The sequence below is a fragment of the Gorilla gorilla genome, chromosome 3 (assembly GCF_029281585.2).
Source record: "Gorilla gorilla gorilla isolate KB3781 chromosome 3, NHGRI_mGorGor1-v2.1_pri, whole genome shotgun sequence".
NCBI classification, from domain to species: Eukaryota; Metazoa; Chordata; class Mammalia; order Primates; family Hominidae; genus Gorilla; species Gorilla gorilla.
In genome coordinates this window covers 56,859,077-56,871,435 of record NC_073227.2, presented here as the reverse complement: position 1 = coordinate 56,871,435, position 12,359 = coordinate 56,859,077, and the positions used below count along the sequence as shown (strand labels likewise).

General features: G+C 36.8%; 1 protein-coding gene across 6 annotated transcripts in view; it reads right to left on the bottom strand.

Annotated features, from left to right (window-relative positions):
* Positions 1-2,157: 2,157 nt before the first annotated feature.
* Positions 2,158-12,359, bottom strand: part of OCIAD1 (OCIA domain containing 1) — a 30,363-nt gene continuing 20,161 nt past the window's right edge. For 3 of the 6 annotated variants that reach the window (XM_019025565.4, XM_055385578.2, XM_004038649.4), the window contains exons 7-9: positions 11,476-11,645; positions 6,081-6,233; positions 2,158-2,678 (exon numbers count right to left, since the gene is read on the bottom strand). In XM_019025565.4, the coding sequence (XP_018881110.1) occupies positions 2,641-2,678; positions 6,081-6,233; positions 11,476-11,645 (361 nt within the window). In that variant the 3' untranslated portion in view covers positions 2,158-2,640. Of the gene's footprint in view, positions 2,679-6,080; positions 6,827-10,330; positions 11,646-12,359 lie in introns of those variants that run through there. The other 3 variants (XM_063705271.1, XM_055385579.2, XR_010133377.1) reach the window with 3 other exon arrangements.

Below are 12,359 nucleotides of genomic sequence, written 5' to 3'. Positions count from 1 at the left end.
AAAATAATAATTTTAAAATAGAAATTTTGTACCTGGAAGTGAGGTCCTGCCACAACAAGAACCTAAGACATATGGCATTCACTTTGGGACCAAGTAGCAGATGGATGCTGCCAGGATCATGAAGAGATTGCTAGTTAAATCCTAAAGGGCCTCGAGGAGGGCATTAGCAGAAGCCCAAAGGGCTTCCAAGGAGGATGTCAGAGGGAGGAAAATGTTATTGGAAGCTAGAAGAGCCCCTTTTTAAGCAGTAAGTTTAGCAAAACTGTTACCTGTGGTATCACCAAAAATAGAAAATGTGCCTAATGATCTAGCTAAGATTTCCTCGCAGTGTTGAGTCTGGGGCCATTTGGCTTTTTCTACCTATCCAAAATAAAATGAGGAAGAGGTATAAAGAACAAATTATTCCACTCCCAAATGGAATTTGGAAGACATATTAAGGCTCAGAATAGCCCTTTCAATGGCTCTCAGACAAAGACTAAATCCAAAGTGGGGCAGTAAGATACTTTGCTCAAGACCTCAGGAAGACGAGTGCATCTTAAGACATTTCAGACATGTAAATTGCCTACGTGTCTTACCAGCATACCTTTTAGACCCTGTCCAAGGCTTAGAATCTTAAGTATGTTGTTCATCAGCCTCACAGGGAGCCCACCACAGAAAAAGGACTATTTCCAATAGACTTTATGAGTGGCTCTTGTGTAATAGAATGGATTATAAATTGATACATGAGAAATACACAGGAAAAAAATATGTCAGCTTTGACAGCGGTAGTAGTAAAAATAGGCCTTTGGACCCCCAAATTCTGTGAGGGAGTAGGCTTTAAAAAACAAACAAAAACAAACTACTCAGCTGCAAACACAAGTGCCTCAATAGAAAAGGAAAAATCAGAGGGCAGGGTCAAAAGCACCAGAGAACAACCCCCAGGGAATATACCTAGGCCCCAAAGAACGGCCACATTAGGCTGGCTAGACTTCAGAATTGCAAGCCAAGCCTTTCCTTTTCTCTTTTTGAATGGGAATCTCCAGAGTAGTGATGTTATGCCTAACAGGTGAACAAAGCAGGTAAGTTCTTAAGTTCAGGCCTTCAGACTGAGAGAAATGGTATTCATGACGCTTTTATTCATGAAGCTTTACCCAAGGAGCCTCATCCATACCTTATCCTGATTAGATGATCAGCTCCTAGACTTTGAGCTGTTGTAATGGCATAGGAAACAGAGGTCCTCAGGAAAGGCATGTGAATTACAGCTGCCAAATGATAGACTGAAAGATGGCTGCGGTATCTTCCATCCCATGTGTTCTTTCTAAAATGTGACCAGGTGGGGGTCTACTAGTCCAGGTTCCTAATGTCCACTATAAAATGGTGTAGTATTTACATATAACCAGTGCACATCCTCCTATATACTTTAAGTCATTTATAGATTACTTGTAATGCCTAATGTAAATGCTATGTAAATAGTTATTACAATGTATTGTTTGGGAATAACAAGAGTTCAGTACAGACAACCATCCATTTCTCTCCCTCAAATATTTTCAATCTGCAGTTGATTGAATCTGCAGATACGGAACCCACAGATACGAAGGGTCACTGTATACCAATTTTTTTTCTTTTTAACATAATCTTAGTCTCTGTGATGTATACCAAATTTTTATTGTTTTAGAATTTACAAATTCTTTAAAAATGACCACTTGCTTTTTAACGCATTTACCTATTTACTATATATCAATTTATCTACATAAATCACATTCATTATATTTTTATTTTTTTAGACACAGGGTCTCACTCATTCGCACAGGCTGGAGTGCAGTGGTGTGATCACAGCTCACTGCAACCCAGAACCACTGGATTCAACTGATCCTCCCAACTCAGCCTCTTAAGTAACTAGGACTACAGGCACACGACACCATCGCCAGCTAATTTTTATTTTTTTGTAAAGACAGGGTCTCGCTTTCTTGCCCAGGCTGGTCTCAAACTCCCGCACTCATGCAATCCTCCCAAAGTGCTGGGATTGCAGGCATGAACCACTGCCCATTGCCTCCAGCCATATATTATTAAATATTATAGATGACTTTATTTCCTATACCTACATGATTATAACTAGCTTAAAAATAAATCAATAAATTACAAACAATAAAACCATAAAATCAAGGAAGATGAGGGCTGTTGCATGTTCCTTTACATTTTATTTGCCATAAACATTGATAATACAGAAAACACTGGAGAAAAAACTCTTTTAATAATTTCTTGATGCAAAGCTTCACACTTAAAAATTATGCTTGCTCCCCCCATCCACCCCAATTCAACATGCAGATATCATTTATTTTCTTATATGCTGATTCTAGAGCATTGTAATCTCGACGGTTTTTTAAGAGTTATCTTTGCCCTTGCAACAATTTCACAAACTGTATACAATCATGGTATAATACCATCATTCAAATGAATCCCCAAGGTGAGTACATTTACACAATATTAACACTAAAAATCTGTGTTTTTTTAAAACACCATAGAAGTCAAACCACAAAAACCCAGGATCTTGTTTTAAATGTGTTTATGAAGACTGCTGCTGAGCTCAAAGCATGCAGGTAATCATGACCACCTAGATGAAGCTGGATGTTGAAACTCCTTCATGTCCAATGATGTAATTTTTCACTCATCCCAAGTATCTCCATATTTGTTTACTTTGACTAGGAAAAAAGCACAAATAATTGATGATTCCAAGCAATAATAAGTAAAATACATTATTTTAAGTTTGTTCCTATGATGAAAAGTTATGTTTCTCTCTCATTTGAATAAAAGCACATGAGAGTCAAATTATAATTATAAAAAGGGGATGACCAGACTTTTGTGAACTTGGGGTTGGACAAATGCATTGTATCTAGAATTTTACATAAATAGTTAGTCCTCATAACAAATTTCTAAACACAATTCTCATTTTAATGGTGAGAAAAAAGATTAGTAACTTGCCCAAGGTACAAGCCCTAACAAGAACTGAGATTTGAGTACAGGTCTGTTCAGATCCAAAGCCTACGTACCTTTACATCTTTACCATACCACCTAAGTGTGGCACATATTAAGCCATATACAAAAAAAAAAAAAAAATTAGTGGGAAATAATAAAACAAACATTTGAATTTTCGTTTTTCACAAAAAATACAGCAGTAGAAATGGTCAAGTGTTCAAGTTGTAATTAATTCAATCTTCTCTCTCAGGGCTGTAAATACTACTATAAGAAGAAAATACTACTACATTTTACAGGTACTCTATATTTTACATTTTAAAACATGCTCCGCTGTCTATTCTACTCCTTTACTTTTTTGCTTCTCTTCCACATAGCCTCTGTCTGTGAGTAATCATAACAATATAAAGCAGCAGTTATCACAGTGTGGACTCTTCAGGGAATACATGAAGTCAAAATTATTTCATTATTATACTAAGACATTATATATCCTTATCCTTCACATTTTGCCTTTTCCCCTTGCTCTCATTCCCTCATGAGTATATGTTACATGGTTTTCTAGAAGCTACAGGATGTGTGGTGACATTGCTCTGGCAGCTAATGGAATACGTGCTTGAATTTTTAAAATTTCTGGGTCTTAATTTCTAATTAGATAAATATCAACCACATAAGCTAAAGGTGAAAACTTTAAGTGACACTTTCTGACCATGTGAATCTACCCTGTACTAATTTCAACAATATTTCAGAAAATCACTGAAACTATTTCATAACAAGTCTTTTCTTTAAATTATATAAAGCACACAAAAAACCAGCTTTTTCCAAAAAAAGAAAAAATCATTTCACATTCTTGTGTCATGTAACAGAACTTGAAGACTTCACTCAAAAATCAAAAATGTCAAAATCCAGCAAATGTTAAAGGTCTACCAAATTTCCTTTCTTAACCTCTATTACTATAGAAGCCTAAACCAAAATACTCAATTTCTGATACAGTGTAAGGTACTATGCTATGCAGACAATAATAGAAAAGATTACAAAAATGAGAAAAATATTACTTTCTGCCCTCACAGAGCTTACAATCAAAATCCTCAAATTAATTAGCAGGACAAAGTACCGACAAGTCTTTATATATTACAGAGCAATGGCCACTAGATGCAGTTTATGCTAAATGTTGTTTGATGACAAACATTGAAAAGTATGGTACATCCCTAATTTATTTCAAAGGTAGATTTTTTTTTACATCAATAATATGATGCAGATATTATCTATCATTGTTATAAAAACAGAACTCCAAACGAAGCAACTGCTAATGATTAAAAATAAAATTAGCTCTAAAAAATGACCGTAACAACAAATACTAAGGACTTTCATGTATCTTGGCATTCTTTGTGGCATATGACCTTCAAGAAGGTACCAAAGACCTATTATTTCCATTTTTAAAGTAGTAAATAGAAAATCTTGAAACAATGACACATACTCTGAAATTCCTTAAGAGAAAATCATAAAACCCTACACTGAAATAGCTATAAAACCCTATTCGAGTGCCCTCTTCCTTTAGAGGTAAACTTGTATCAAAAAATTTACTTTGGCTAATGTATAGCTATTCCAAAAAGACTTAAAAGAAATCAGGATTTAAAAATTCACAATTTTTAAAAAAAGTTTTTTGTTTTTGTTTTTTTCCTCTTTAAGAAATGCCTTAGAAGCTGGTATATAACTCTTTCAGTTTCACAAATGTACAAGAAAGGTCAGGCACAGTGGCTCCCACCTATAATCCCAGCATTCTGGGAGGCCAAGGTGAAAGGATTGGTTGAGCCCAGGAGTTTGAGACCAGCCTTGGCAACATAGGGAAAAACCCACAGTACCAAAAAAATGTTTTAACAGCCAGGGATGGTGGCATACAACTGTAGTCCCAGCTACTCAGGAAGCTGAGGTAGGAGGACTGCTTGAACCCAGGAGGTCAAGGCTGCAGTAAGCCATGATTACACCACTGCACTCCAGCCTGGGTGACAGAATAAAACCATCTCAAAAAGAAAAAACAAACAAACAAACAGAACAAAAAAATTAACACGAGAAAAACCCAAATGTACAAGAAAATCAATCTCATTACTCAATCATTCTGTGGTTAGGCCACAAGTGGTATTACAGCGCAACGCCAACCTCAGGTCACTACAGCAACTTATGCGATAGGTGTATCATTAGGAAAACAAGACTATCAGATCTCCAAGGAGATTTGTTGTAAGAGAAAAACAGTCAAATGAGTATATCTCTACCCTGTGTTAAACTAATCTTGCTGTCTTAAGACTTACTATTTGGACTTCACTATTTTCTTCCTTTTTTTGGCAGTGGGTGGGGAACAGAGCCTGGCTCCGTCATCCAGGCTGGAGTGCAGTGGCGTGATGTCGGTTCACTGCAACCTCTGCCTCCTGGGTTCATGCAGTTCTCCTGCCTCAGCCTCCCGAGTAGCTAGGATTACAGGCATGCACCACCATGCCCAGCTGATTTTTGTATTTTTAGTAGAGACAAGGTATTGCCATGTTGGCCATGCTGGTCTCCAATTCCTGGCCTCAAGTGATACACCCACCTTGGTCTCCCAAAGTGCTGGGATCTCAGGCATGAGACCCACACCTGGCCTTGACTTTATTATTTTCTAACACAAAATGGCCTTCGGAACACCTTGAAAATGGAAAACTGGCCGGACACGGTGGCTCAAGCCTGTAATCCTAGCACTCTCGGAGGCTGAGGCAGGCGGATCACGAGGTCAAAAGATCGAGACCATCCTGGCCAACATGATGAAACCCCATCTCTACTAAAAATACAAAAAATTAGCTGGGCGTGGGGGCCTGTAGTCCTAGCTATTTGGGAGGCTGAGGCAGGAGGATTGCTTGAACCCAGGAGGCAGAGGCTGCAGTGAGCCAAGATCGTGTCACTGCACTCCAGCCTGGCGACAGAGCAAGACTCCGTCTCAAAAAAAAAAGAAATCATAACTGTAAAATACTATTTTAAAAATATTTTACTTTGGTTAATTGCTTGAAGAGTTAAATCACATATTAATTAATTTTTTATAGTATCGTTTTAAAGTAATGTTTTAGTTTCCAATCCTAAACAGTAAAGTGATTCAGACTAAACTATCATACCTTCTTTTTTTGGCACTCTTTCATGCATAGGCCTGACTGAGGGGTCAGTCTTTTGTGTTAAAGATACTTCATATGACTCTCTGTTCTTATTCCTTAATTCCTCATATGTAATATTTTTTCTTTTAGGACTTTCTTCAAGGTTGGGATCAGGTCCTAAAACAACAAACAGTTAATAAATGGTAATAAAAGGATTTGTATAACTCTAAAGCAACTAAATTTTACAAATGCTCCTTACATTTGTAAGGAGCTACAATCAAAATAGAATAAAGAATCAAATTATTACCACCATTTCACAGGTACTATACTTTCACCAAGATAATTATCAAACTGAAATCTACTTCCACCTATATTTTTAAGCTTTTATTTCTAAAAATTAAAATGGATATCAAAAATTTTAAAAACTAAACCACAGCCAGAAGAAAAATATGTATCATAATATATAACAGTACAATTTAAACTCATTAAAATACCAGTGTTTTAAACTGGAGTTACTCATACTGTATACAGAATTAAAAGAGAAATATATTCTACTAGGGACAACTGAATAAAACTTGACATAGCATAGATTTTACTCAATATATAGTTAAATAGTCCTATAACCACAGACTCTATGAAAACCAGCTATTTTCAAAAATCATTTATTTTACCATTTTACGAAATTTAAACAAAAATACTGAAAATAGGCCAGGCACAATGGCTCACGCCTATAATACCAGCACTTTGGAAGGCCGAGGCGGGCGGATCACCTGAGGTCAGGAGTTCAAGACCAGCCTGGCCAACAAGAAACCTCATCTCTACTAAAAACACAAAATTAGTTGGGCGTGGTGGCACACACCTGTAATCCTAACTACTAAGGAGGCTGAGGCAGAATCGCTTGAACCCGGGAGGCGGAGGTTGCAGTGAGCTGAGATCGCGCCATTGCACTCCAGCCTGGGCAACAAGAGCAAAACTCTGTCTCAAAAAAAAGAAAAAAAAGTTGAAAATAATTACTTGAAAAGTATAAAACATAGCCTTTAATCAGAATATGTGTTGTTTTCATTCCGGTCTAACAGATGCAATGTTGATGCAGAAGAAAGTATCAACTGTTATTTTGGCCTGGGAACTAACATTTATTCTTTATTTCTCCCAAAGAGAGTCAAAATGTGAATATTACATATTATCATAGAGTCAAATGTAAATATAATGCAGTGGTTACTCCTAATATTGGTTGACAGGATCAAATAGTGAACATAGTTTATAAAATTTATAAACAGCAAAAAAGGCCATATGAACATTAAAAAAAAAAGATGCTAACATTCAGTGAACACCTACTTAACTTACAAAGTCTTACCTACCACATACCACACCAAAAGTACTATTTTTCAAAGATGTTTTCAATAAGACATACAAATTGGGCATATAATTTTAATATTAACTTTTTAAAAAATAATTTTTGTGATACTTATTTAGAACTCAAAGGTAAGATCCCAGTGAATAATCAGAATTTTCTAAGCAACATAACTATACATTAAATAATGTTTTCAACCATAAACTTTTTTTTTTTTTTTTTTTTGAGACAGAGTCTCACTCTGTTACCCAGGCTGGAGCACATGGGCACAATCTCGACTCACTGAAACCTCCCCCTGCCAGGTTCCAGTGATTGTCCTGCCTGAGCCTCCCGAGTAGCTGGGATTATAGGCATGTGCCACTATGCCCAGCTAATTTTGCATTTTTAGTAGAGACAGGGTTTCGCCATATTGGTCAGGCTGGTCTTGAACTCTGACCTCAGGTGATCCACCTGCCTCGGCCTCCCAAAGTGCTGGGATTACAGGCATGAGCCACTGCACCCAGCCATTTTCAACCATAAACATTTATTCTGCTAAATAAATATATACTATACTGATATAAAGCAAAGAGGATTTAAATTTCTCCTAATTAGTTCTAGTATTATATGATGGTTCAAAACTACATTTTTCTTACTAAAAAAAGAATGTAAAGAAAAATATTATAACCTTATATTGGGATTAAAACACTTTGCATTTCATTAGTAATAAGTAATTACTGAACTCATTTCCCTTCACCATATATGTTATATTAAAAATTCTGAAGGAAATCGTGTGTACTTCAGGAACCTTGGGTTCTTAACCCCACTCTGCTGACAATTAGGAAATGTCCTTGGGCAAATCACTAAGCTTCTTTGAATCCTGGTTTTCTCAATTGCGAAATATGGTAGTTTGAGTAGATGATCTCTGAAGTTCCTTCCAGGTCTAATACTTTTTCTTATAAAAAATATTTTACCATTATAAAATTCTGGAACAAATAATGAAAATATACATCAAACAGAAGAAGACTGGGGAGAATTTCCCACATTATGGAGAGAACATGATTTACTATTTTGGGAAGGTTATAAAGAACTGGAAAGAATAAAAAAATGTAAAGTGGCACTGATTTAAATCTAACTGTAATAAACTCTAAGTCTCCTAACAGCTCTGAAGGAGTGCTTGCTATTTTAAAAGATTAATAACTCTCTGAATTCCTGGTAAAAGAAAGCAGAACTAAAGTAGGACTTAAACCAAAGAATAAGATGCCCTGGTAGGGGAGGATAGCATCTGGGGCAAAGCAAAAGCAGGTCACTGCTGGCCCATGTGGAGAGCAGTAAAAAAGTAGCCACTTTGATTTAGAGAAGGGGGTCAGAAGGCAGAGCAGTGGATGGATGGATGGCTGCTGTGGAAGGCATAAAATAATATTAAGACATGGCCTTGCTAAGTAGTCTGTGGGTAGATACCAAAGGGCTTTTTGTTTGTTGGCTTTTGTATGGAAAAAAAACTATATAACAGAATTTCCTAATGCAAATGGTGGGGAGGATGCAAGTCATCACAAGGAAAGAGTTAGTGCATGTCTAGAATACAGTAGTGCCCCCTTATCTGTGGTTTCACTTTCCAGGGTTTCAGTTACCTGCAGTCAACCATGGTCTGAAAATATTACATGGAACATTCCAGAAATAATTCATAAGTTTTAAATTACACCCTGTTCTGAGTAGTGTGATAAAATCTTGTGAGGTTCTGCTCTGGTCCATCCAGGACTTCAATCATCCCTTTGTCCAGCATATCCACACTGTCTACACTACATGCCTGTTAGTAACTTAGTAGCCATCTAGATCAAAAAAACATAGAACATAAAGGATTTGGTAATATCTGAGGTTTCAGGCATCCACAGGGGTCTTCGAACTTATCCCCCATGGATAAGGGGGGACTACTGTACAAGAAGAATGGATTTGAACTTCAGACTGGTTAAATGAGACATAGTGAGGAACAAGGACAGCTGCCTTTGGAGATAAGATAGTGACTTTAGCCATTCTCTCCTAATCTGCCCATTCCCTTCCTTCCTTTTCTGACTAATTTGATGCCTTTGCTTCCAACCATTAAAGAAAAAAATTTAAAAATCAGAGTTGAGGATTAAGAAGCTCTCAATAACTTTCATCCAAACTCTTTAATCATCTGAACTTCCATTCTTTCCTGTCTCTTCCTTTATACAAGGCTAATACTCACCCCTTTGCCCTGACTTTTGCTCTTAAGTAGTGCTGTCCAACATAACTTTCTGCAATGATGAAAATGTTCTATATTGGCACTAACACGGTAGCCACTAGCACATGTGACTATTGAGCAAGTGAAATGCTACCAAAGCAATTGAGAAATTGAATTTTAAATTTCATTTAATTTTAATTAATTTAAATAGCCACATATGGCTAGCGGCTACTCTGACCTACCTAGAACCCCCTTCTGCATTCTCTAGAACCTTCTCTGACCTATAATCAACTTCTCCCTTTCCACTGTATACCCTCCCCTCCCTTTAACTTCTTTCCCTCTAATCTTTTAAAATTTAAAGAGTATACTCTACAAAGGTCCATAATCCCTTATCCAAACCTTGGGGTCAGGCATGTTTCACTATTCAGAGTTTCTGAGGTTTTAGAAAAATACTACAGTAAATACCCCTTATATTACTTAATATCCATCCATTCAGAGGTTTAGGACAGGAATGAGTAAGCAAACACATTAATATTTCTATAATGAAATAAAGGAAAAATCTTATCTGGCAAAGTAAATAAAGTCTACGTTTATATAACTTATGTGAATTTAGGTCAGGGTATTCTGCTAAATGAATTCAGGTCAGATTTTATTACCAGTTTAATTATTAAAAAACAAAAACAGGCCAGGGGCAGTGGCTCACACCTGTAATCCCAGCACTTTGGGAGGCCGAGGCGGGCGGATCACGAGGTCAGGAGATCAAGACCATCCTGGCCAACACAGTGAAAACCCATCTCTACTAAAAATACAAAAAATTAGCTGAGCGTGGTGGCGGGCACCTGCAGTCCCAGCTACTCAGGAAGCTGAGGCAGAATGGCGTGAAGCCGGGGGGCGGAGGTTGCAGTGAGCCGAGATCGCACCACTACAGTCCAGACTGGGCGACACAGCAAGACTCCCTCTCAAAAAAAAACAAAAAACAAAAAACAAACAAACAAAAAAAAACTTGGCTTAAACCTTTCTGAATTTCAGGATTTTAGATAAAGAATTATAGACCTGTATTTCCCGTTTCTAATTCCTCATCTTTTACGGCCGACTAGACTGAATGAAAGAAACTAATGTTTTTTGAGTCTATTATTTGCCAGACATTGCTTCTGATTATTTCCTCTAATTCCAACAGTTCATTAAGAGAGGTATTATCATCTCCATTCAACTGATCAAGAAACTGAAAGGATCATAAAGTAGTTATAATAATATTACTACATTATTATAATGTAGTAGTAGTATTACAAGGTCACATAGCTAGCAAATGTCAATCATGATTCAAATCCAAGCCTTAATACAAAATTGATGTTGTTGCACTTACATGTGTGATCTTCAAAGCTAGTATTTACAAACTTCACAAAGCATTTTCACATGGATTTTCTCACTTGACAACAGTTCTTTCTTGTATTACAGACAAGGAAGCTGAAAGCCTTTAAAACCCAGCCTATCAAATGTAACCTTTTTATACCTTTCCTGGAGCTCTACTTCCTGAGACACGATTTATCATTTCTTCTTCACTATTCCACTAAGCTTGCCTTAGTATTTTCAATTACTGGGACATACTAGTAATTCATCCTTGTATTTCTATATCTTCTAACAGACTGAGAGTTTTTCAGGGACAAGAACCAAGTGTTATTCATCTTCTTCCACGTCTAGCAGAGTCCTTGACACCTACTGGTCCTCAAGAAAAGTTGAATGAATGAAGAAACAAATGAACAAACATGCTGAGTTTAGGTTGATGATTGATGGTAGAACACACAGGTGATATCCAGCAGAAAAGGTCATCAAATAAAGTTTATACATACGTTGGACCATAAAATGTTGAAATTCATTTCAAGAGAAGTTTCTACCTTGGACAATATGATCAGTAATACCAGTGGGAGCAGATTCATTCATAGAAGAACTGAATGGAATTGGCTCATAATGAGGAAGCATTTCTATGTTGTCTGCTGCTGGGGATGTCACAAAAGATGATTGACCACTCACATTTGAGTCATATTTTGACTTTTGATAATAGTGCCTGTAAATGAAAATCATATTGTAGTAAGAAATATGAGTCATTGCCTATATCTTAAAGAAGTGTTAAAATAACTTCTTTCATATATCTTATTTCCAAAATTATATATACATATAATTTTTTTTATTTTTTTGAGACAGGGTCTTGCTCTGTCACCCAGGCTACAGTGCAGTGGCGCAGTCTTGGCTTATTGCAATCTCCACCTCCTAGGCTCAAGCAATCCTCCTACCCCTCAGCTTCCCAAGTAGCTGGGACTACAGGCATGCGCCACCACTTGGTTTTTTGTAGAGATGAGGTCTCACTATATTGCCCTGGCTGGTCTCAAACTACTGGGCTCAAGCAACCCTCCTGCCTCAGCTTCCCAAAGTGCTGGGATTACTGGCATGAGCCACCGCGTCTGGCCTCGAAATAATTTTTAACACAGTTATTTATAATCAGTAAAATGAGGTCTGTTTCTTTCTGCCAACAAAACACTTTTAAAAAGTCCTGACCGACTTATACATCTTAAAAGCAGTCACTGTCAGTATAGAAAAATAGGAAATGTATACCCAGCCTTTCAAGATAATTTTAATATGTTTGAAAGTTCTTGGAAAGAAAAAGCACTTTAAATCAGGTCTAATTTCAATAACCATGCCCGTTTCCCATGTCAATTGAGAAGGTAATATCACAGCTAAGAATCTATATAAACACTAATTTGCTAAAGCAGATACAAATTCT